This window comes from Apaloderma vittatum, unplaced genomic scaffold, assembly GCF_000703405.1.
Source record: "Apaloderma vittatum isolate BGI_N311 unplaced genomic scaffold, ASM70340v1 scaffold2692, whole genome shotgun sequence".
In the NCBI taxonomy this organism is placed as follows: domain Eukaryota; kingdom Metazoa; phylum Chordata; class Aves; order Trogoniformes; family Trogonidae; genus Apaloderma; species Apaloderma vittatum.
The window spans coordinates 275,335-302,593 of NW_009705148.1; the positions used below are offsets into that span (position 1 = coordinate 275,335).

General features: G+C 39.5%; 1 protein-coding gene across 1 annotated transcript in view; it reads left to right on the forward strand.

The window, feature by feature from the left end:
• Nucleotides 1–254: 254 nt before the first annotated feature.
• The window catches only part of LOC104270809 (cadherin-5-like), a gene marked incomplete at its 3' end in the record, with an annotated part of 106,729 nt that continues 79,724 nt past the window's right edge, over nucleotides 255–27,259 (forward strand). Inside the window, exons 1-4 of the mRNA XM_009865280.1 lie at nucleotides 255–294; nucleotides 8,558–9,245; nucleotides 10,516–10,579; nucleotides 12,706–12,839. Of these exons, the coding sequence (XP_009863582.1) occupies nucleotides 255–294; nucleotides 8,558–9,245; nucleotides 10,516–10,579; nucleotides 12,706–12,839 (926 nt within the window). The remainder of the gene's footprint in view (nucleotides 295–8,557; nucleotides 9,246–10,515; nucleotides 10,580–12,705; nucleotides 12,840–27,259) is intronic.

Here is a 27,259-nt window from a genome sequence, read left to right on the forward strand (position 1 = left end):
CAAAAATGTGCGTAATGCTGAACTTAGAGACATCATCGTGGTAGAGAGAGGCCGTACACCAAGTCATAAAGCAGTAAAATCAGCACCTGATAGAAGTTTGTTTTTCCACAAGCATTAGAAAGCCTGGAGAGATGGAAAGCAGACTCCTCTAATTCAGCTCTTGGGGATTGTAGAGCAGCTGCCTGAAAATCCACCCCCAGATCCATAGGGCTTTCCCATATCAAAGGGGCGAGTGCCCCTGGGGGCCGGCAGCCATGCGCGGCAGCGCGCAGCAGCGCGCCCTGCGAGATTCGGGTAACTGCAGCACCGGGAGGACCTGAACAACTGTTGCTCAAGGCCAGACAGAGTTGAACAGCAGCACTGTTTTATGAGCAACACCAGCTGACAAGAGCATTAGAACCCCACTGCTTTCACCAATTGCTGTGACTTTACGGGGAGAGAAAGAAAGTTAGTTACTCATAGTTTACGCTCACGCTGCGCTTTTGAAGCCACGAGATGCCTTAAACGCAATACAGAAACAAACTGAAATGCCCTCAAACAGCTTTCATCACTACACAGCTCTGCTCAAGGACAGCCTTTTAAACTGGCAAAACGCCTCCGTGAATGGGTGTTTCCCACCAGCACGCTGAGCTGCACCGCTGCGCTGCGGGTGGGCTCTCACTAGGCGTTTGGAAGGGACACCAGCCAGCAGTGAGCACCTTCACTCTGCTCTGCCACCCTCCTGCCCGCCCCGCAGCTAGGAGAGTCACCCGCTGAAGACCAGAACACCCTGGCCTTAATGAAGAGCAGCCAATAACAAGGTTTGGGTTGAAAAGGGAATTCCACAGTGTTTTATGCTAATGGCCAAGACTATTTTTCTTGCCTCATTTTGAACAGTGGGAACATGGACACCAAGGGTGCCCTGGGAGGTCAGGGAGAGCTCTTCTCCCAGCCCTGCCACCATGCAAAAAGAGGGTCCCTCAGCCACATCGAGAATGCAGAATCAAACAATGGGAGCTGCAGTGGAAAAACGTAACACAATTTCTTCATTTCAAAAATCTTGGTATCTGGTAAAAACAAAGAGACCTCACATAAAGATTTACATGTTCTTAAAATACCAGTACACCTACACATCTACTGGGAGGTGATGCCTCTTCTGCTCGCTGACCTTAGCACTTGGGCTTTTTCCTGCAATTGTGCTTTAAAGGCAAGTTCTTGGCTGAATACATCAAGCAGATGTTGGACTTCATTTTCCCCTTTTTTTATCCTAAGAGCAACTAAAATCTGCTTGCAGTAAGGCATTTAATTTATTCATCTGTAAAGGGCAAAATATACATAAAGGCTATTTTTTTCCATACTATACCCTACTTAAGTCAATGCTTATATATAACACCACAATTCAGGCAAGTTTTGTTTAGTTTCAGGCTTTGTTTCCCTCTCCGCACCTGCACCTTTTGGGGAGCAACACAGTCCGATCTCTACAATCTCCTTGGAAAATTCCATTAAAAGCACAGAAGCATTTTTTTAGATACGCATATATTTTTAAATATGATCCCACCAAGCCATTAATGTCTGCATGATAAACTAGCAACTTTAGCTTTTGCTATTAATTTAACATCTAAAGGCAATTTTAGTCAACGCTCAGTAACACTTGGTTCTATAACTAATGATATAGTTCAAAAGCAGACTCTGACAGCTTAACCTGCACTGACCCAAACATATATAAAAACCTCTGGCTTTCATGTTAGACTGTTAGGCTGATGCATCATAGCTACAACAGTAAAATATTTCAAAATGTCTCTGCCAGTCATTAGGAGATTCAAAGAACACTTGAGAATTGTTCCCACTGGTTTCTTACAGCTATACAAACGAATATTATAATAATTGGAAAAGTCTTTTCAACAATGATTTGAAAATACTCTCTTGATGTTTGTCAACAAGTGTATTTTCCACAGAGCCCTTTATTCAGTCTCCTCTGCCCACTGAAAACAAACCTTATGCAAATTTTACCAAAATACATTTGCACTATCCTGCAGAACCTCCATTTGTATCTTGCAAAAGAAAGTTTTTCAAGTCAAAATGCTAGGCCACTTAAAATGTAGATGTTTCCATGTTACACTGGACTAGGCCAAGTATTGTCATAATTTAGAGATTTCTTCAGTATCTGGAAAGCTATACAACTCCTGTTAAGTTTGAAGACCGTAAAGAAAGCTGACATATATATATAGTAAGAAGTCTAAACATAGAGAGAACAACAACAGAGAGAAGGTATGATTTTAAAAGTAAAAGCTAATATATGCTATGTAGCAAAGATTTAAAAACTAAGCGAAGTAAATACGACAAAGATAAAAGTTGTAGTCTCTCAAATGTATTATAAAAAATATTTTCATGTACGCCTTCAGTGGTGTGTTCAGCAAGGAAGAGAAGAAATCTGAAACTGCGAGGGCAGTATCTGGTTGTGCCTCGGCTGAGAATCCAACTGAAGCAAAGATGGAAGGACGGACTATTACTACTGCTCTCTAACTGTTTTGCTAACATTCACAGGCAAACACATTCTGGTTTGAAGTTTATGAAATGTCATATGGTTTATCTTGTTATGGAACATCACACCAGTTTCTGAGAAAATGCCTGTATACAGGATAGGCACTGTGTGCTACAAACAGCATCTTTGGATAGTGCAACCATGTATAGCAAATCATATTCCCGAGACACTACTGCAAAAGAGACTTCTGTACCTAAACTTTTTTTGATACAGATTCGTTAGTTACTTTGTGTGTTGATCTCATAAGGAATTTTATGTTTGCGCCCTCTCACAAGAAGTTGGGATGCTTCATTTAAGAAATATGTAATTCTTTTCAGACTTCTAATATATTTTTATCTGCTTTGTTACTTGTTAGAACTATTTGCTTACCTGAATTAGCAAACAGTTTGTGATGGACAGTTACATTTTTCTGCAGATAAAATATCAGCCCTCAAAAAAAGTTAGTTGAGATAACTAATAAACTGTCAGTTAGAAAATACAGATCTGAAATGCAGCTCTTCTGTTTGCTTTCTCAGGTCCCAGGACTTGACCCTAGAAAGACCTGGCCCTGCCACAGGATGCAGAGAGGAACACCACAGAAGAAAATTATGCAATGGTACCAGACTGGGACAGTCAGGTGTCCTGACATGGAAAACCACATATCCTCATGTGGCCAAGTGCCACAAAACACCTACATGACCTTGGAGAGGTGACAGCAGAGACAGCTCCAGAAATGGTGAAAACACCTTATAACGGAAAAATGACATTCACAGCTCTCCAGCCTCCCTCTCTGCTCCTGAAAGGACCTATGTTAAGACTGGAGACAGTCAGCACAACCCAGAGATGATTTCAGAGTCATTTTCTGGCTTATGCGTTCCCCAGTCCAAAGAGCTGGATTACTCAGCATCCCCTCCACCACCATTGCTCCTTTTGGGGGAGCTGCATTTGAACGGTATGAATTCACAGGAGGTTCAATAGCTAGAGGTTCTGCACCTACTGTGAGCCGTTGGTGTTCCCATGTGCCATAGATACCCCCCAGAGAAGCATGTACGTACATGCAAAATATATTTAGATTGTTTTCCTATACATACACTCCTCTATTCCTAACACTTTCAAGCGGTGAATGATGGTTGGATGATCAGGATCTAAACACACCTCATTAACAAAGAAACTCTCCCTGCACTAAGAGCCCCACCACTGGCTTGACCTCTGAACAGGACCATGCAAGCAACAGTCCCAAAAGCAAAGAGCTTCTCTTTTACACAGGCAGGAGCAGTAACTGCTCTGGATAACCCCGTTCTTCACCTGCATTGTGCCTTCACACATGAATGCTCAGTTGAACAGATGTAGAAATATTTTAGAAAGGCTTTCAAGAGAAAGCTCTTATTAAAAATCCTAAACTGCACAGTGTGTGGAACAATAACACTGCCTGCCTGAAAATGTCATATCCTTGTCTGAACAGCCCAATACCTTATGTGCTCTGAATAAAGATAGAGATGTAATTGCTTTTCTTGTTACAACTCACTTGTGCATCATAGATTTTTTAATATCCTGCAGAACACATGTATTGTGGGAAGGAAGCAGGTGACAGCAGTAAACATACGTAATGTTATTTTTCTTTATGATAGACACGAGCAGAGAAGTCTAAATGATGGCTTAGGTTTTTAATAATCAGTTATGGAATCTTAGGGGGAAAGTGTGCATTTTGCCAAGAGCAAAATCATTAGAACTTTAACTCCAGCCATTGTGGGAAATTTCATACAGCTAATTGTAGCCATTAAGTGATAGGTTACGCAATGAAATTACTTCAGCCTCGTCTACGTTGAAAAACAGGATGCTATCAGCAAAGTAGCTTTTTCTGAGAATGAATAGGGTGTAAAAATGCTCAGTGATGTTAAAAGTCTAATGGATTGCCATGTAAGAGCAGCTGAGTTGATGCTATGCAGCTTTTGAAAAACCACGAGAAGGTGCAGAGGAGTACTGAAAGAACTGTAGCTGGCATCATCTTTTCAGTTTTCATATATATGGAATGTCTCTAAGTAATGTAAACTAAATAATTCCTAAAATGTTGATGAAGATTTAAAGCCAGACCACCCTACTTGGCACTTCACTAACACAAGAACAAACCGCATGAATAAATAAAAATTTACATTCTTGCAGAATCGAGTGTGTTAGCACACTGACATTCTGAAGATGATTTTTAACAGTACAAATAAGTTTCCCACTCTACCCTGCACACTGTCTAAACCCAATAAGCCCTTACTGCAAGCATCTTTCACAGCTTTGATCCAAGCCCTATGAACTTTTGGGCTGTAAGAGGGAAGGGTTCACAGATGAAGTCCTCCAGAAGGAAATCAGAAGTCTGTTGGTTGAAACCTTAGGCACGCACAGCATAGAAATGCCTGGGATTTCCCCATGTCTGTTCAGATATTGTTGCCTGATAGCTCCAGTTGGGCTGCCAGGCATCCTGAACAAATGTGGAAACTCTCTGATTCACCTGGAAAACTTTCCAGACAGGAGGATCGCTGTCAGTTAAATGCAGATCCATGGTAGACTAGCTGGGAGAAGGCGTATCCACAGTCGTGCGGTTCAATAGAATCACAGTGCCAAAAAGCAGAGGCAAAGGAGCAGCTGGCAGGGGTCAAATCCAAAGCAGTCACCAGACCTCTCACAGAGCCTGGCAAATCTGCCAGCCTCACCTCAAAGATTCACATTCCTAGCACATGCACACAGCACTATCTTTAAAAAAAAACACCACACTTTCATGTTTCCTTAAGCAATGAAATAATCCGAGTCTTTCTACAAAAAAACATACAAAGCATATTAACGTATTATTAATTTAATTAAAGCAGCTAATCAGTGTTTTGCATTTGTAAATTATGACCTCAAAATTTCTCATTATTAAATTGGAAAATCAGGAGCAAGAGGCACACCTGTATTGCCAGGATTTAACAAGTTTGCCTTAAAGCTGCGCCAGGTCATGGAGTGGGATCAACCCATTCATTTATATGATGCTGCTTCTGGCTGTTGTTGGAATTTCCCTCAGCTGTGAATAAATTCTAATGAAAAAGAAAGCTAAAGCAAATTCTTCTGAAATCCCCAAAGCTCTAGGCTGTTACAAATGAAAAACAGTTCTGATGAATTGAGAGACTACATTTCAATTCTAACCACATCCAAATACATTAAGCAAACTGGTATTAAAATATTGTCCTGGGACAGTATGAACTCTGCTACGTACATGGAAACCAAGGAGCATCCTTCTGGGATTGAAGTCTGAGCATAGGACCTCCAAAGGGTTTTCTACAGAAGGACTTAAGTGAGGGGAAACAAACTTATTTTGTTAATCCAGTGCTGATTTACAAGTATGTTAAGTCATTCATATAGATCTTATTTGGTTGTCCTAAATTCTTGTAGTCTAATCCTTATCAAAGTATTCAGTTACAGTGATCTAAGGCAACTACAGCCCCAATGGGAGACGCATCCTGGTGGTTTAACTCGCTTACACACATTGCCTTCACACCTCTGCTCAATTCCCCAGCTTTCCAAGACAAACCAGAGGGATCCTAGGCTATATAACATAGGTGCATATTCTTTTTTTTCAGCTGTACAGTAGCACAGATAAATCCTGTTAAGTCCCTAACAAATAATTTCTTTCTTTTTTTTTTTCTCTAGTCAGATCTTACAGACTCTCCTAATTCCTAAATATGTTATCAACCATTCAAGCCCTCCACTTCGAATGAATGCACAAAGTTTGCCTCCTCAGGGTCACTCGAAAGGTCCATCCATTACAACCTGTCTTCAGGTTTAGCCTTTTCTCCTGCAAAATCAACTTGATAAAAATCCACCTGCTTGTGCAACTCCAGCACGCAGCATTTTGACTTCACACTCACATATTCTGAGTGTGGGTCTGAGCCCTCCTGTTCTAGGTAGGAAAGACCACTTGGGACTACAGCTCCACCCTGTCTCTACAAGGGAATAATTACAGCCAGTTCTGAGGCAGTGCCAAGGGCAGAAACACGTGTCCCCAGAATACTTCCCTGCCTCGAGGAATTTTCAGCTCATGGACTTCCACAGTCACTGGTCTCCCTGTGCTGGATAGTCTGGAAAGCAGTTTCACAAATGTTCTTCATCTCATCTATTTTTTTTTACATTTACAATATTCTAACATTATACAACGAAAACCGAAATTTTAAGAAGTACATATGCAGATACAAAGAAGTGAAGATTTAACTTCATTAGGGTTCTTGGAAAATTACAATTCTAAAATATTTTCCTTTTCAGAATGAAGATTCTTTCAACAGAAGAATCTTCCTATACAGAGTTTATATAGTATTCTTATACAGAGGACAGTATTTCCAGGTCAGAGTAAAGGTATTCAACTGGGTGAGATAATTAAGTTACCACTGGAAAAAATTCTGCCTTTGCAGATAAATAGGATTTACATCTCATGGTGTTTCGCTTCACTAACTGAACTTCACCTAAACTGCTGGTCTTTAGTCTCCTACATTCTACCTTACCAAACATAAAATTTAAAACCACAAAAAGGAAAACCAGGCACATGTGTGTGTGTGCATAATCTTTAAAGCAGGCTACCCTGGTTTAGAAAAAGTAAAAATCCATTCCTTTTAATCAGACTGGTAGAAACCCAGAGCAGTTTACTAGAATTCTCAAAAGCAAACAAAAAGTGTTGAAAATCAGTTATGTTTTAGTTTCAAGGCTTGAAAAGACCTTAAGAAAATAAAGTTTAAAAAATGGGTTGAACTGAAAAAAGTTCCTTGGCAATGCTAGTGGGAACTATAATCATCCTGATTTAATTCCCTTGAATTTCAGAAAACTAATAATGGTTCTAAATAATTAGAAACTGTTATTACATTAAAATGCATGATACATACTGATTAGATCATATTAAAATGAAAAGATTAATTTGAATTATTTACACAAAAAAACCTCAAAGTGAGACAAATCCATGGACCATAAAGACAAAGAAAAGAATTCCTCTCATAGTAACAGCTCATCACACAAGTAACTTTCATAAATATTACTTATGTCTGAATTGCACCAAATAAAGAATTTACACAAAAAAATACCCATATGTACTTACTGCAATAGTCACTTAATGCCTTGGCTATCTCAGCTCAAAACCCATTTTTAAGCTACTAGATGCAACCCAATGACTTTGCATTAAATGCAAAATATTCAGTATATTACAAATTATCCAAGACTATGATGTGAAATGCTTTTGCGACAGCAGTTTTGTTTAATATTCATTGTCAGCTTCTCTGAGGATAGACTGAGAACTAATAAACTCAGAATACATTAGTATTATGATACACTACATAATTTATATGCAGTGTTTTATACTAGCCATAATACTTAGTACAAGGCAGGTACACTGAATACCAAAGAAAATACATACAAAATATATTTAGATATTAAACTAGATATGAAGATGTTCCTGCTGTACCCCTGGTTTAAATTTGTCTGTTCAACATGTAAGCTGGAGGCAACATTTCTACTTTTTTGGTGACTCCCTCCCTTCTCTGTAACAGCTGAAGCAAACTCCTGGCTCTAGCTTGCTCTGTGCCATGGTAACACTGAAGCAAATGCCATTATAACTTTCAGACAATTTGGTCCACAGCCCAAGTAATGCACAAATCTGGAATGAAACTGCTAACCTTCCTTTGTAGTATCTGTGAGTAGTCTTCTGTGTGGTTTTGTATCCAGTTGAACCTATAATTGCTTAAATTGGGCTTTGCATGATGAATGTTTTTCACAGTCAATAATTCACATAGCTGGAGAAAGCATTTGATAAAATGTGACTAAGGAACATAAATGCTTCTTAAGAAAGTTTCTGCGTTTCTCTCTGCATATGCGTGAGCTACTGGCTAGAAGAGAGATCAGACACAGTCCAATGCATTTGTAGGCTGGTTTCTTGAGATGACGCACACAGTGCGACTGCCAGTCCCCTCTCCAACCATAACATCTGCGCCTGCTGGCCGGCTTCAGAGAGGGAGCTTGAGTTTCCAGCAACATTTGTGACTCTAAATGCTGCCACAGAGAAGAGTGATTCTATTAACACCTACCCTGAAGAAACGCCAGTGAATGCTCACGGCACTTGCACAAGTGCCACGCGCATTGGAAAGCTTCAGTCACTTCCCCGGCCTCAGTCCCAGCAGATGCCCCAGAGGGCCATGCTGGGGGTACTTCGGAGAGGGCACAATGCAAGGGCAGTGGCTCACTGGGCAGCTGCCTCTAGTCCTGACATGGAGGGAGAGTGGCTGGCAGGGGCCTGGCACTGCTTGGGCATGGTAGAGGAGTTTCTAGGACTGCAGGGCATAGTGCAGGGTGTATGTCCTCCTCTGAGCATCCTTGGGAAGTCACAGTGGAGCAGGCCATCTTCAAGGGAGGATGGACATGAAGACATCCTCCACCCTGTTTTCCAGTACAGAATGGAGAGACAGGAAAAGGATGACCCAGGCATTTGGGGAAATACCTTTTTTCCTTCTGATTTTGTATTTATTGCCCAAGAAATGGCATTAGCACTTAGTCACGTTTCTTTCATGCAGCTCAGTTCAATCCTGGACAATCAGCACAGTCACAGCCCCCAGCAAAGTAAACCTGAGCGCCCCAAACACTTGCAAGAGGCGGCAGGTAGCTGTGCACACTGCGCTCAAACCCTCACAGAAAAGACGTACGGCATTAAAGCCACCCAGAATTCAGAAGATATTAGGAATGTTGCCCTAAAGTCTGTTGTGTTCTTGCTGTTGATCCTCCACTCTGTCAAAGTTTAGGTTCAATGAGCTTAGCATAACTACAAGGTGAGTCTGCTCTAATCTAATCTAATCGAATCTAATGGAAACCTGGCTCCAGTAGTCCTAGTGATTAAAAACAATACCTGTTAAACAGTAGTGGTAAACTATTATGCCTCTTAGTATTATTTATCTCAAAAGTAAGCAATCAACCTGAATTCCTTTGCACTTGTGAAATACTCAGATCTTCGGACCAAGTCAATGTACAAAAAAGTCATCAAGAGCAACAGAAAATAGAAAAGTTTCTAATACAGTTGTAGAAACATAATACATCATGCTTCTGCCTATGTCTTTGGCATTTACGCTCCTGGAAAGTGTTCTGGTTAACAAACAAACAAAAACCCAACCGAAAAGAAAAACCACAATCACCACACACACACAAAAACACAACCAAAAAATAGCTTTGTAACTGTGACAGCCAACTTAGATCTTGAGGAACTGATGGCAGGCATCTGACTTTGGTCAGGGGCCATCTCTTTCTTTCCTCAATTTTTCACATAACTGACATCAAGCTGACTTAATTCCCTTTGGGTGCAGATGGCAGGGACTGCTGACAATAATATGTGTAGCAAAAGACTCGGAAGAAAACAGTCAAGATGGGACTTCCATCAAATACAGCAGGAAAAAGTCCTAGAAGATGTCATCATCCCCAAAATGAAGTAGTTAATTCCTTCACTCTCATGTCCTTCACAGTTTTCAAGATAAGGAAATGAGACAAGGCATGGCATGGCGATACCGGGTTGAGCATTTGTTCTGTCAAAGTGATTTGCAAAAGTTAAAGGTTAGTGGCAGCTAGCACGCTCTGGATGTACAAATAAAGAATGACAATAGTAGAAATTTTAGAGAATCATGCAGCCCAAGGAAATACTACCACCAAAACACCAAGTTAAAAAAATAAGGCTGACAAACTTTCAAAGCACAAGCAGAGCCAACTTGGCATTTGGGCAGGCTATGGCTCAGTGAGATGACATTCTTTAATATAGACACATTAGCACTTTTAACGAGCAGTGGAGCAGAAGAAAGAAGAGGACATCTGCTTCTCAAAAAAGTTTGGCTCCTACAGAACAAAGGTAGGTCAAAGTCAACTGCAGAAGCACTTGCTGACTACTTGAGAAACTCATCAAGGTCTCCCTACCATTCATCCTCTTCTGCTGAATTGCTCACTAAACTAGTAACTTTTTTCTTTCTCTCTTCTCTTTAATGCAGTACCATCCAGCAAGAGGAGAAACACTGGGCCCCAACAATAGGGGACTTAAATCAGAATTTACTTGTAAGTATTGCATTTCAGGAGAAGCCAGTTCATTCTCTAGTGTAGACAGATGGCCATTACACGAAAGCTTGAATAGCTTTTCAACTTCAGGTTGAGTTTTCGTATGACAAACCTGAGACTGATAGCCTCTTTCATTGCACAAAATATATAGAATTGGCCATAAGTCTTTAAAGCCCTGATGTATTCCAGTCCATTAATTTTTACAGTTCAATTTATGTTGTATTACGAGGAGATGTGCTGAACTGCCCGAAAGTACAGATTTGCCAAACTATCCAAAAATAATCTGGAAAGCAAGAAAGTCAGGATACCAGCCAAATCATAAGCAGTAGGGCCATTTTGCTACCAGTTCAACTGGTAATAAATTTTTTAAAGCACTGTTAAATGTATCTAGATGAATTCGACTTTAAATCACACTTTCTGCTGAATGTTTAAAGAACCATCGATTTAAAATGAAACATACACACAGACAATCGATACAGGCTCAAGAACCACGTGAATAATGACAACACAGACATCTTCACTTTTAGCTTTGTTCAACATAGAATTAAGCAAGAGATTACATTGCCACATAGTAATCAAAAATGATTACCTGTACCAGAAACACAGCTTCTGGGTGAATTCTACAATATGGAAGAGTTAGCTGGCAAAGACAGAAGTCTCAAGGAAGCAGAGCTAGTGAAAGATGATGTAGCATCATTGCCATCACAATACATCTTCCTACCGTAAAGGAGTGAAATACTGTTAAATTAAGCTTATCTTCTGGAAGTCAAACACATGTTGGGACTTGATATTTGCTTACTCTAAAATTTACATGACAACTGAAGTATTAGCCAAATGCAGAGTCATCACATAAGCAGCAGAGAGCCTGTCTGATCACTTCCATATGAAACCATGGCAGGTAGTGAAGGTTTGAATTATTTCTGCTTCTTGTCTATGCAGTAGCTGATAGAGAATGCTAGGCTCCAGGGCCATCACTGTGTTGCTTTTCAATTCATCCATATTCATGGGACACTCTGAGAGTCACTTCCCTCACTGACATCTCATATTTCTTCTCGGACTTCCAAAGTGCATAGCTATCCATAATCCCTCTTGAAAATAGGACAGATCAAAAATACTACGAACAGTTAATAAATATTGGGCTGGCTAATTAAGTACACAGTGAAGAGCATTCTGTAGGTTTTTACGTGGGTGCATTGTGATACACTCGTGTTTTGCACTGCCTTTAAAAACAAACGAAGAGCAAGTTTGTGCTAAGTAACCACAATAAATTAAAAATTAAGAGAACCTGCATATAGAGATGTGTTTGGAAACATGCTCTCAAATGAACACAAAAACTATATCAGCTCGTTATTTGAAGACTATTGTATATTAAATACCTTCTCTCGTCCAGTATCATTTAGGCCATTTTATAAGCAGCTTTAGCAATCTGCTGCCATGAGATGTTCAAATTTATTCAGATTCAGCCTTTTCAGGTCAAGAAAACGGGCTTTTAACAGGTGGCAAATTAAAATGTCAAGAACAATCATATACACACTTGTTTACAAGACTGTTATTATTTTGTCCAAGAAGGTTTGTCTTTCTCAGGAATTGCTGTGCTAACATTTTTGCTATAAAGGAAAGGTACTTGATAACATCAACAAATTTTTGACACCTTGACTTAAATTGCAAAATTCTTAGGCAAGGACAAAGTCCCTCAAAATTCTCAAATCCTTCATGCTCAATTATAATAAAGCAAAATGTTGTAAGCAAAGTGACAGACATCTGCATTTTTAAAAAGTGTATCTAATTGTCTCTCACAGAAGGAAGATGGGGAGATGACCTTCAAATCATGCTGTTTATAGCTGTCATTTTTTACTGGGCTCTTTGACTGTATTCAGAGACTTTGCTTAGCATATTCATTTTCCATTAAAAAATAGGAAGTACCATAACTACAAATCCCAATTCACAGGCACAAGATGAACACAGATTTCAGAAAATCCTGAAGAAAATAGGCCAATAACATGTCCTATGCAATGTTTTATGGTAATTCATAGACTGTCAAAAGACCATATGCTGGCCTCTACTTATGTAGAGAACAATTTGCCCATCACTAGAATCCTTTGAAGTCACATCCTTCTTCCCTTCAGATGTCTTCAGTAGATGAGAGTGAGAAATTTCTCGATGGACTTAATCTGAAGCCTATTCCGATCAAAGGAAAAAATACCATTTGGGCTACATGGAGCCCTGTATCAAGATCTCCATGCCCGTTTTTGCCGGGACAGTAAATTATTGGAATAGGACAAGAAACAACAAATATCATACTTCTGTGAGTAAAAGTATGCAAATGACATATGGGGTAATGACTATATAAGATAAGCTTTATGCTGCAGAAAAAGAAAATAAAACTACTCTGTTCTCTATCAGCTCATATTACAATATTGAAGTGATATGTAACATGATTTTAATGTGGTAACTTCCAGTAGTTAAATGGTTAACAGCTTTTACTGACAGATTTGATTTTCCATCTTTTCTGCACAGAGATAAAAGCAATGGAATGTCTTATTTTAACAGACACTTTGGCTTGTGTTGCTCATGTATATAAAGAAATCATTATACTTTTATTTTAGAGGAGCTAAATCAAAAAAATGCACTTTGCAAGTGGCTATGTTAGAGGTAATGTTTATGGCACTATCTTAAAAACATACAAGTGAGTCAGAAACTTTCATTAAAATCTCACTACATGGTAATCCATCCCAAGCAAGCAATCTATTTTCCTTTGAATTGACAGGTAAAAAGAACCTATGATTTCACTACTGCTGCTTGCCTTTGTAAGAGTAAGGAGCTATGCTGAAGGTGGAAAACTTTCAGTGCCGTATCTCTCCCTCCCTGTTGTTTGAGTAATGCTAAATATTCATAAGAGGGTTGTTTTGTACCATTCTTAGTTATTCCAAACCTACACATCCAAATCTTACAAGGGATGAGGTAGCCACTGAGATAACACAATGGGGTAGATTCAATACTTTCATATGACTGAAGCCCATCTTCTTGCCAGTAATTCTATGTATCTTCAGGAAATAAAATACAGAAAAACGCTATTGTGGCTTTTGATGAACACATTCTATTTCTTTTTACATTAATTTTTAAAAGTTTATTGTAAACTGATTGCTTGTATTTTAAAGCACCCAACCCAACTAATCCATGATTCCTAGGTATTACAGTAACAGCTGTAATAGCGACTACGTGTACACTTAGACAAGAATTTTAAGCTCTCAAATGGTAGCTTCACAGATCTTTATTTTTCACTCATGGATTTTAAAATGTTTAAAATAGTATTTAAGCTTTTAAGTATGTTTATCTAACTAATTCTGTAGATAGAAAAATTTAGACAGGCAGGTCAAACAAGTCCATAGCAAAGTAAGATTCAAGTCTTAAAGCCCTCACTCACATTAATCATGCAATCTCAAATGCACTGTGCAACTTTTAAAGGCATTGCATTTAGTTCTGTCAAAGACAATTCAGAGACTCACACAGAATAAGCTACAAAACATCCTCTACGTCAATTCTTATCTTAAGGCCTCTTTAACTAGCAGGTCAGCAACATAATAAACCACAATGGCTCCCTTAGTAACCATCAAGCCAGTGTGCAGAGCAGATTGGGAATTTTTTTTTCCTTTTAAACAAAACTGTGATTATGTTTTAATTCCAGGTACTAATATTTCTTTCAGATTTATCTGCTGAGGTCTAGATCTGGCATATAAGTTTCAAAAAGAAATCACAAAGTTTTATTATCAAGTTTGTAAATCAGAAAAAGTGATGCTACAGTCCACAATGAGCAGAGGAAATTACAGGCAGTTGTCACATTTTACCCACATACCTTTGCATCCCAGGCTCCATAAGGAAAACACACCCTCCTGGGTAAGATGAACTGCTGGAACAAAAAGCCTCATTATGCAAGGGGGCTGAGTGCCTCACCTACCTCTGAACTCAGTGGGGGCTGAGACACTCAGCACCTTGCTAGATTGAGCCCAGAGGCATTATCAAGTCAAGATTTCAGTGAAAAATAGTTCCAGCTCTCAGACTTATTGAGGAACTGCATTGTCTTAATTTAAACAGCAAAGAACCTTGGGGAGACCAAATTTCTGCTGTTACAATGCCTGCTAAGGAGGTCTGAATGACATCAATTAAGAGGAAACTTGGCAGGATGTAATCTGTTAATTTTATGCCATTTACATCCATTCTCTCAGCAATGCCAACTGGCAGCATTTGAACTGTTTAAGTTCTCTTTTTCTCCTTCTGTCTCTGCTGCACAGGATTGCAAAAGCTTAAGTTGTAAAAGGAAGCCTCGGCAGCCATTGTGACTCCAGGCTTCAGTGGGTCTTCCTATGCCAAAGAATGTCACTGGCATCACTGTTATTAACTCTCAAGGAGCACACTATTACTCCCAGTACATCTGTTACTGCCAGGATTCCTGCGTGCTCGTGTGCATTTCCCCTTCTCTGCACCTCATGAACCTCCATACCTCATGGGTGTATCTGCCTCTGCCCTCAGAGATCCTCTACTGCAGCACATCATCAGTAGACCCGCTAAAAACATGCCAATAACCACAACATCACAGCCCAGAAGAAAATCAGGCTAGATGTCACTTCAGTCAATCAAACTCCTTAAGGAGATTGGTACAACATCATTTGGCTTCATCTGCATTTTCTATCTATTTCTGATTGCTGTGAGAAAAGTTGTTTCACGTCTAATTCCAGATACAACTAAATAACAACCATAAATAAAATAAAACCCTGGGAAAACGTTTCTACAATAGTCATGGTCTGTCTAGTGTTGGAGCAAAATACCATATTGTATCTGTAAATTATTACTGGTATCCAGCAGGCTGAAATAGTGATTCATGTGATTTCTCTGGTTTCCCCTGTCCTCATTCCATAAGCTTCTCTTTCCTTTTACGGCCCTGTTCTCCGTTTGTTCAGGTTCCTGAACAACTTGTCTCTCATCCCTACTGCAATCGCAAATACTCAGCTGTCGCTCCTTTCCCTTCATGGCCAGTAGTCAAAGGCACTAAAAATTCTTAACTGGCACCACACATTCCCAAACTATTTATGCAAACATTACATTTCCTGTTTTGACTCCAAACCTCTCGTGTTGTTTTCCTCTTCCTCAATTAAAAAGACACTCCCCTCCTCGTCATTATCAGTACCTTCTTTATCCAATCCCATTTTTTTCATTCAGATAAATTAATTAGTACTAGACTAAAGCCCTTAAACTACTTAGATTTTGGGATGGATAAGATGGATTTTGAAGGGAAAGATTTACTAATGTGCCAGTCACTGCCTCAAACCTATTAAAGCTTCACCCAATTTCACACACACAGACACAAAGAAAAGTTTAGGAAAGAGGTTTTTGCTTCAGAATTTTCAGTGAGGTGGCTCTTCGAGTTTAAAACCACTTTTTGGTGAACAAAACACAAGTATAGCACTGAAGCCTTCTGATGCCACTGAAGACACCAGGTATTTGTCCCTTTATTGCTGAGTGTTCATTTAAGCCGCATCGTTCTCTGAAATATTGACTGGAAATAGTTCAGTTGCATAAATACAGGCATTGCTTAAACTCTTGTACTTCTAACACGGGAAATAAAATGGGTGCTACTTGCTACAGAGGGTGGACATCAGTGCAATTAGTCTTCATAAAGATTGTTATAGTGAAAGAAGAGAGACTGGGGTTAATATTCGAGAAGATTTTATGTTGACCTTTTATCAAAAAAAATTGTCCTGTATCACAGAGGGTTTAATAGCTTGCCTGAAATAAAGGTTAAAATACCCCAGGCTCAGTTTTAAAGTATTCAATTACATAGTATTTTCGCTTACACACAGGATTCTTGTTATAGTTAATTCTGAGCCAAATAGAAGCACCGGGAAATTAAAAGCAGCAATATCTGGACAATGTAGCATGTGGCTTTACTGCAGATTGCAGTGGTTTCTTTTGATATAATTAGTGCTGAAGTCTACTCCTTAGCAGCAAGCACACTCCATGTAATGCACGAGCCAAGGGAAAAGAAAGAACAAGGAAGCCAGATATCTTGGGTCAGCTGGGTGGCCAAGTACGAAACTGTTACTGAGAGCAGATCTGAGGAGCCTGTCATCATTCTCATCTCCCATGAGCTCCCTTTGGAGAAGAAGGCAGGAGACGCACAGCAACGATTCTCCTGCTCCCACCACCCTCTGCACACACATGCCCACACGCCCTCAGATCTGCAAGCTCAGAGCTCTCACTAGGACTTCCAGTGGCTGAGCTTCCCTCCTTTGCCAGAAGCAAGAAGCGTCTCACAGAGATAAAAAGGTGTGTTTTACTGCTCAGAAAATTGAGAAACATTCAAGTCTTATTTTACTACTTCTATAACAACAAATTACATGTTAACTCTAGAAGGCTACATTTTATACAGTTCTGTTTCACGCAATGTGTTTGAAAAGCTGTCAAAATGCATCAATAACTTACCATTATCTACCCTGCAGGAAGCATCAAGGTACTCGGAGAAGCTTGCATTGTAATACAAGATAATTTTCAGGTGAGTTGCAGGGGGGAAAGAAGGCTATTAGGACACTATTTATACCATAAACCCTTAATAATTCAAGAGCTTCAGCAAAAGTAGAACTTAACCTGCAGTTTGTAGAAAAGAGACCAATCACTTAAAAAATCATCTAGCTCAATTTCGCTAACTAACCACCTTGGGTCATCAGTTCTGGCAAATACAGACTCATTGTCCCCAAACATGAGAACTTAAGTCTAGACCCATCCTGACTTATATTTAAGGGAACATCTCAAACAAGGATTTACTTTAGAGTTAGTAAAACCATAGTGTTAATCCAATTTCACAGGTGCAGCCAACCAATTTATTACTCCAGGGAAAAGTATTTTTTCCAACTTAATGATGAATTAAGTAAGCAGTGATCTCAATTGCCCATGATCAAAAATGTCTGTCCCTAGTAGCTAATTAGTAATATTTACTTGCAATGTCACAAAAGTGTTATCACAAGGTTGTTAAAACTCACGTGTTTTTTTAATTTTTTTTAAGATAAAAGTCACCAAGTATAAGAATAGTCTCCAAAGTTTCATGAATCTGACTACAGTAAGATGTGCATTTAAAGTAGCAAATAAACTGTGAACATTTCTTAAAGACTTGCATAAATATTTACACTGCTCCTGGACAAATAACACTTGTGGACAGGTCAAACAGGGCACAAGTTCCACAAACTTTAACACTATCATGGATTAACTCACATACTTTGCAGCAGTATCATCATCACCATCAACTGCAGTGGCATTTCCCAAACAAGAAATGCAATTTTTTTTAAAGAATGTATAAGGGAAAAAAAATACTCAAAAACCAGCAAAAACATTATGTTCTATATTACAGATCAGATTTCCTGCGAGGAAAAAGTGATCCAGCGTCTCTCTTCAGATTAACTGTTTAATATTTTGTTGGAAATACATCACACAGATATCCAAGACAGAAAGAACTGCATTTCAGCAAACTTAAATACAAACCAGTCCTTTCTCTGCTTCAATACTCAATGCACATTGTGATACAAGGTTTCTACCCGCGTTTTTAGTCATTAAGTGTTTTCTTACGCAGCTTTTATGGAGCTTTCTATTGTCATGAAGAATATGTTATGTAAACTGCTTTTTCAGGGTGGGATGGAGATGGCATACTAGTAACATTATGAAGTAGCTTACAGTATTTCTATGAAAAGGCAGAATATCTCATAGCTACAACAACGGTTCATTTTGTTCTTTTGCAAAAGCCATCAGTCAACAGCCAGTGGAGTTGGTTAAACGTGTAACTCTGTTAAGATTTCATTACTGCCAAAACTACCAGTCTCCTCAGCTGACGAACTATCCCAGACAAGTTATAGATACATTCAGAGGAAGTTTGCTCCTACCATTTTGTCTTTTACCAAAAAGAAACTGAACCCCTTGTCCAATATTTCTTACCAGCCAAGTCTTTCATTATGCACAGCACTCCTCTGGGACTGGAAGCTTCTTGTAAACCTGAAAGAAACAAATGTTAAATAGATTATATTATAGGGCTGAGTTTTGATACTACTTCAGGTGAGCTGATAACTCTGAAAGAGTATATTTGCTAGATTAATTCCCCATAAAGTTTGTGGCTACTCTTTAGTACAACAATATTGTTAGTTGTAGCACACATGGATGTGACACTTAATCAACACTTGCTGCTTGTCCGATGACAGACCTCACTGACACTCTACACGTGCTGTCTGAACGCAGACCAACACTGGCTACTTTCTTTTCAATGCACCTTTTAATGAACATTTGAGATGTAGAAATTCAACATTTATCTGGAGATACATCATTCTGTCCTTTACTATTTAACTGAGCAAAAGGGTACTAAGGCTTCCATTAGAAGAATTTAAGCCAGAAAAACATCAATTTTCCTTCAAAGTTGAAGTCCTGGGTTTTATAGTAGGTGTCTGACCTTGCAAACATACGCTTTGTGCCTGCCAATAACAGCCCAAAGTTTTGTTCCTGTGATTAACTGCACACTTGATTGATAACACTGGGCCAGCTCATTAAACTGGCCCAAAGCTAAACATTTTAAATAGCCTAATCAAACATCTATAAATTACACCTGCAGTTAATTGTGGGTGTAAATCTGAATCACCAACGTAGGAAACCAGGTTTTGTACACAGCCTGACAAACCAGAGCCACCCTCACGTCTGCATGGAAACCAAAAGCCCTCCCAGCAGAAAGGGAGCTCTGGTGCAAACAAACATCCCAGAGGAAAGCGAGCAATTAATGTTTTCACACAAAATCCGATTCCAGGAGGAAATAGAGAAAAATTTTATTATGAATATTTAATTTACTTACTTTGTTTAGAGTGCATTTTAAGTGCTTATATTTTTAGCATCAACATGTTTTTATTAAATATCTATCTTCTGGTCCAAGCTTTTATTCATTTTATTTGTTACTTGTTCTCACCTTTTACTTTTCAGAGACATTGGTGCAAGGTTCTAGAAAACTGAGCTTGCTGGTCTTAATAATTATTCCCACCATTTAGTCTATCTTTTCTCCCACTAAAACTCAAACTCTTTTTTTTAAAAAAAAAAATCAATAATTTTAAAAGCAAGCTACTATACAGCAAGTAAAAAAAAAGCATTACTATTTTTTAAAACAAGGATTTATGAAATTCTTCCAGAAGATATTAACTACATCTGCCAAGTGACATATTTTTAATTGTCAGTATGTGTAGAAACATAGAGTTTAACTGATATTTGAAATTACAAAAATCAGTAAATTTTAGGATTCAATGGGAAAAAAAAAGGACTAGTTACACTGACTTGTAGAAGGTTACAGCACTGCGATGCAGCAATATACACTGAAAATGAGTATGTATAAGAAAGCAAAGAAACATCCTTTTGATTCAGCTTTGTGAAACCACTTAGGGACTGATTTCCAACACTGGATTAATGACTCTGCCAAATCTGTCTGTAAATACTAGTGTGCCAGGTGAGGAGCAGGAACTGCTTAAAGAGCTGCAGGAGCATCTTCACCTTGGAATTTCAGGAATTAAAACATTGTGGCCACAGAAGCGAGAAATGCGCGTTCCCAGTCCAAGTGACAGTGCTCACCTGCCGTGCTTCACAAACGCCCTGTGGCACCATGTCCTGACTGTACTGACTAGCCCTTCGTTAGCTACCTTTGATGAATTAACAGAGGACAGCCAAGGCACTGCTGTTCTTAATCCCCAAATTCCAAAAAAAATAGGTAGGGGAAAAAACATTGATCCAGCAGTCAAAAACTACAAGTCACCGTCTCACCTACGTCGTTTAAATAAGATTTTGACTAGTATTGGAAAAAATCAAGTATCAAGCAGAAAGCAAATCAAGTTGGAAATAAACACCATTAATTTGTAACCACAAGAAGAACTCAACCAACAACTCCACTGTTATTATTAACAGGATGAAGTAATATTCTTGAAAGATCAAAGAATCTCAGGTCCACAGACTAATAGCAGCACTTCCTAGGTATTCAGCAATGCTGAAACAACCTCACTTCCCAGTGCTATAGAAAAATACAGCAACAGTGGTGTTTACTTCCAATTCCAAAATAAAGATTTTAAGAGATCATATTTCCTGATACATATCTTCAGGGCGGGGGGGGGAGGGGGAGAAGGGGAGAGAACCTAAAAGCAAACCAAAATAAAAAGAGCTAAAGGGTACGCATAGTTGATAGCAAGAAGAAACTAAAGCTGAACAAACTTATTCACAGCACTCTGATGTTCGTACGGCAAAAGGATGAGTCCTATTAAAACGGAACATCAGCATCAAAGAGAATGAGTAGAGGTTATAAGAGGAACACAGAAAAAAGCAATGCATCTCAAAAGGATTCCTGCCAAGGAGATGCCAGCTGTCTACACTGCATTTACTGTCCCACAGTTTAATAAAATGCATTGAAATTATTATCTTGCAAAGAATGATGTTGTAATTAGGCGATTCTATCATATGATGCCTTTTCTTACAACGCTGCAAATTAGAAACATCACATTCCTACAGCTAAGGAGACAGGAAGAAAGAAAGAATTACAGACTCATGGAAAGATGGAGTACTGCTATTTTCTCATTCAGAGCTCATAAAACCTTATTTTTTCTCTTCAGTAACTGTTTTCACTCTTAGGTAAACAAGGTAAACTGTGTGGAGTTATCTGTCTCACCCTGTATTCCTTATACAACCAAAACTCCTATCAGCTTCTCAAAATCCTTGACCCTTGTGGGGCGAAACCAGAGTGTCAAGTGCAGAACTTTAGTTATCTGACAGTCATACCAGGATCATCAAATAGATATTAACCAAGGAGTGGAAAGGAAAAAAAAAAAATATATCACAACCTAGGCTCACAACAAAATTAAAATAGTTCCCGCCCATTGCTTATTTAACATCTTATTTTCCATACAGTACACATACAACCACAAACAACTTCCCTTCTAATTAAGATGTTGTATTTCCTCTGTCTGACTAATGAGAATCTGATCTGCACATATTAGAGAGGTCTGCACTGGAGTGAAACACCAGATTGCTCCTGCGCCTGCAAATCAGACTGCGCTGGCTAAGGAGTGTTACAGCGATGTTAGGTAAAACTCTCATGTTCAGCCCTCGGAGTCAGGACATTATGCAGAGACAGGCAGGAGTCTTTGTCACTTTCTACTTTTACAAGGCAATGTAATTTTGAGAAGCAAGAATACTCTCTAAAACAGAGTTGAATAGTAAGAAGAATGAGGCACTGCCTTAAAATGTCAATCCCAGAATAACTGCAGTAGCTAAAACATTGCATAGATTCAAACAACAAAAAACTCCACCATATTTTCCCTTGTCTATCTATTGTGAAGAAGGAGTAGATGAAGAAATAAGAAAATGACTGGTTTAAGCACTGAGAGTGTCACCAGGTTAAACAGCTCCGTCACTGCTCTGTGCTCAGCTGTGCGTAAGTGTCACTCTGTCCTTGGAGCAGAAGGCTGAGTGGGAAGTTTGCCTCCCAAGGAACAGAAATATCCTAACTCGCTCGCCTATTTCCCCTCCACACAGTCTAACGAAAAGTTCCTCTTTGCTCTGACATTTGGATCCCTGACTACCTCCTTGGCTACACAAGCAAACTTACAGTTGCAAATGCACCGTCATTAGTACCTTCCTTTTGGCTCTGACTTGAGCACTTAAGCATGCCTTACGCTACTCGGCTGATCACTGTCTGGTAGAAGTTGCATATCCAGGTAAAAGAACCATAAAAATATGCTGCTGCGATCCCTAACAACATTGTTTTGTTTGTTTGTCAGCAATGTACTAAGGATTTCATTATTACGTTGTTTGCAGTATGGACCAAACTCTAAGGGAGGGCAAGTATTCACAAGCCCACCGTTTCCACAGCTGCAACAGCTAGCTTGATAACAATAACTGGGGAGCTATAGTGATACAAAATGAACAGGCCTCTGTATACTGTGAAAGTAAGCTCTGTTCTTTCCAAGGAATTTTCCCCGTGTGTTGCCTGATCTAGCTGAGAGGCGTCCCTGCCCATGATAGGGAGGTTGGATTAAAATGATCTCTAAGGTCCCTTCCAGCCTAGGCCATTCTATGAATTTTCTTTTGCCTTATTCCCAAGTAGATGTCCCAGCATCACTGCGCAGGGACTGAATACCAGCCCCTGTTTTTGCACAGGATGCTTTCAGCCATAGCAGCAGCAGTCTTATCTTGAAAAGGCTACGCTTCCTTCTTGACTGTGCAGAGCAAACCAGTTTCAAAGGGCATATAGACGTCTCTGGCTGCACAGGATGCTATGCTGCACCCTCCTGCACATGTGCAGGCTGTTCAGCCCTCTGCTAATTGCCACAAACAACAAGCATTCAGGCGTGATCATCGAGGGCATTCAGCTGTTCATCAGAAAACGTCGAAGAAAAGGGAGCGGATCCAGAGAACAAAGAACGGGCTCCAGGCCACATGCAGTGTCATGGCTTCCAGATACTGCCAGGCAGAAGTTGGCCTTCCTTCTTCTAGAAATACTGTTTTTCCACACATACGCTGCCTCTGAGATTTCAAAAGCAACAGGCAGCACAGAATAGAGACAGCCCTTGGGGCAAAGAGGAGGGGGAAGGGATTGGGGACATCTAGGAAGGGGAGCAAAGCAAGAGTAGTTACATTCTTCAGAGCATAAACTCTGCTTCTTATACCCCGTCCACTGTGCAGAGTGATGAATTGCATTTAAAACACAAAGCCTTTTTCTTTCCTGATGCATAGCCTTTTACCTTTGAATTCACCAGTCTGAATCCACCACCACCACCTCTTTTTTTTTTGGCAATGCAACCCCATTCCAGCAGTTTGGAGGTCTCAATACAAGTATGTGTTTGTACTCAACCCGCTGCACTAACAATTCCACACCACAGTTCCAGTCGGCACAGACATTTTGAATAACACAGTGAACAGTCTCTTAACACAGCTTTTAAAAACAGCTTTCAGGATTTTTACTTCAGTGTAACAATTTGGGAAATCTGTCTGCACAGGATTTAATGGCCTCACTGCATGGTCTCCAAAACCCATGGAAAAGTTGAACAGGCCAGAAGGTGTCATATTTCTTGAGCACATGCAGTAGTCCAAAATGCCCTAATGTCGAACTTAATTCACCAACACATGTGCTATACATAAGCCCAGGCTTTGAGACACCTAGGGTGCTCCAACGAGATACAATTTGGTGTCCTAAAGTCGCAGTCATATGTGACTGATCTCAGATCTCTCCAGACCAGGACTCCAGACAGAGAAAAAGAAGCAGGTCAAGAAAATGAGGCAGAGGTCAGCTCTGACTTCTGCAGCTGGGGACAAGTCCAGCCAGACCACACCACAAGAAAGCCTTCACTGGAGCCAACTCAGGCCAAGAGGTGATTAAAAGCATGAGATCTGGGTCTGGAGATCTGGATACAGCACAAGAAGCACAACTGAACTGCATAAGCTCTTCCAGGGTTCTCTAACAAACCTGACAACTGCAGGAATGAGTGCCGGCACATGAAGACACACTCCAGAGAACAACCACTGGGCCTCACCTCTGCTAACTTGCCTGACCACGTTATACTGCTGCCTGGTTCAGCTCTCTGCCCTTTCCAAAGCTACAAAAATCTTCCCTCTCTCTCCTTTTACTGCCCTTTGTTTCTACCCACGAATGTGTGTCATGGGTTCTTTCCAGATGTTATCGATTTCTTTCCAGAAAGATCAGGAGGTCCATTCACACACTAGCCTGCAAGAAAAGAGAAACTTGCTTTTCTATTTTCTTGTATTAAATGCATTTTTCCACTTTGTCTGGGAACTTCCAGGCAAGCATTAGTCATACAAGTAGAAAGTATTCCCAAATGCAACTGAAATCAATGGGGTAGCAACAAGGTCTCCCTCAGATTCAGTAGCATCAAATACATGCCATACCTGCTTGGCCTATTAATAACCTTTTAACTCCGTATCCTCTGGAGTTTTTTCTGAAGTTTACTGTTGTTTTCCCCACAGTTCAGCTAACTATCCCTGATGTATTTTAAGGAGATCACTGAACTGCAGCAGCACCTGCCTTCCAGGCTCAGGAACACCCCAGGGTTGGCTGCGCAGCTGCTCCATCTCCTCCTCATCAACACCGAAGCTGCACTATGGGTTTGAGGATCTCGCACGCAAACCCCAGTGGCATCTGGAGCTCCAGATCAATGGGTAAGAGCAGCTTTGTATCTAAAAGGAATATGGATTCTTTCTTGCAATGGATTTTCACATTACATTTGTGTTAGGCTGCTAAGTAAAACAGAGCAAGCTAGTTTCTTCTCTCTGACACACCTTCCAGATTGATCTGTCCTAGAAAACAGTAGTAGGCAGGGTTTTTTGATCTGGTGAATAAGAAAAAGTATTACGTCCATGAAAAGTTAAAACAGTGCAGACAAACCCAGTCTCCCAAGCAAAAAAGAATAAGGTGGTGTCATGGCTTCTACAAATTTTTCTCTCACTTTCAAATTTTAAGTGCTGGAGGTTTTTTCAGAGGTGCCTTAAAAGATATCAAGATACTTGGCTACGCCTTAATTGGATATGAAAAAATAAATAGGTAAAAGACCAAAAGAACTTTAAAAAGGGACACGCAGGAAGAGTACATACATGACCACAGACCTGACAAAGCACAGGCAAGAGTCATATCAGCTCTGTAATTTTCCCAGTTGCTTATAATAGCAAAAAAAGCACAGTTTAAAACCGCTGAACTTAATTTCTTCTTTTCTCTTCCTCTCATGGGAGGAAGAAAGGTATTAGCAAAGAAAACAAGAGGTGCAGAATCCAGTTGTACACACAGCTACCCTACTTCTAAACTTTTTACTAGAGGCTTTCTCCTGTACCACTCCTGCAGTTTGATGAAGAGACTGGTCGTGAAGGGCACAGCACAGTTTAATTGCCTGACCCAGGGCCAGCTGACCTTTCAGCAGCCAATTGCTTGGCCAGCCCGTGGTTTTTGGCATCAAAAAAGAGTGACAGTACTGAACTATATTTAGTCACATTACATTCTCTCACCTATGCATCGTGTTTGGCCATTGAAAGACAGAATAATATGCAGTCCTGATGCCACAAAATCCTCCAGTGTATTTCCTCCCTTGGAATGGAGAACTGCAGTTCTTAAAAAGAAGATATTCCCTTTCTGTAAGTACACAAAATCAGAAAGGACCTTTTTTTTTTTACTTCTCTGAAAATTATTTATAAGAATAGATTTACAAGAACAAATTCAAGTGGGCTCTAGATTGAAATATTTCAACCCATGTTCAAGGTACCATTCACTATGACTTAATAATTTAAGTGCAGTCAGCACTCTGCTTGAAATCAAAATAAAGGCATGTGAAATATGCTTAGAATTACGTGTGTTTCCCTTATTAACAGCATATTTTCTATGCCTTATTTATCCTTTCTGCTGACATATCTGCTGCAGACTTTGAATCAAAGTAAAGCTATGTTCTTTTTATTGCCAATTTTGACTGGATCCCTGATAATAAACCATTAAAATGACATGCAAATATATAAAACAAATGGAATCATTGATACTTATGTATCACAGTTCTTTAATATATCTCTCTTTTTTCTCTCTTGTCTTATACTCGAACACAACTTTTTTATATTTTAACATGTTATAATTCAAAATTATCCTACTTAGGCATCAAACCACGCCTACAGCTAACTCTTTTTGGAGTTTCATACTACACCTGGTACAAAATTAAGAGACGACAAAAGCAGTGCTCATTTGTGTGAATGTTCCTACTATTTCTCTGTTTATAGCCTATTTTAAATTACTCTAAGCTTAATAAAATTTAACACAGAAAATATTTCCTGTAAGAAATTAAACATCCAGCAAAATCATCAATTATCAATGTGATTTATTGGTCAGTTCTAGTGGATGCCCCTATTGGATCTGTGTTCCCTCGAGTCTGTGGTAAGCTTTACTGTAGCCTTGTTACCTCTACAGCTGATTCGCTGTGAAAATTCATAGTGTCTACCCCCATATTACTCAAGAAATTTGGGCCAAGTTCTCAGCACCATAAAAAATTCCACACCAAATAACTTTTCGTTATCTGTGGGGTTTCAAATGTAAGGCCTAATCACGGAGTAACAAAGAGTATGGGACATGCACACGTATTATAAAATTTGCACACCTAGCACACATGCAATGCATTCGTTACTGAACAGAAAGTCACAGAAGTTAAATGACATTCCTGATTTCCAAAATCTCTTTGCAGAGAGATCATGTTTCTAGAACCTTCTAGTAATAATCTACAGCTTGTAATTTTGTTTTAAATTTTCTATAGCTTCCAATGCCCACATAAAGTTCTGGCAACATTTGTTCCTCATTTCTGGTTTGTGATTTGGCAACCTTTTTAGTTTTGTTTTGTTTTGTTTTTTTTACAAAACACACAAAATCACCCAACTAGATTCAACTCAAGCTGTCTTCAGTCCAATGCACTACAGCAGCCTAACTTTGGGGATATTTTTCACTTGGCAGTAACAGCTCCTATCACAGCTCTAGCAAAAAAGACACACAGAACCTTCTGACTACTAATGAAAGTGCTTCGGCAGACCCTTTCTGTCGTCCTGGGACTCGGTGGTAGCAGTAGCCCTAAGCCTGGCGCTGGCGAGGGCTTCCAAATGATC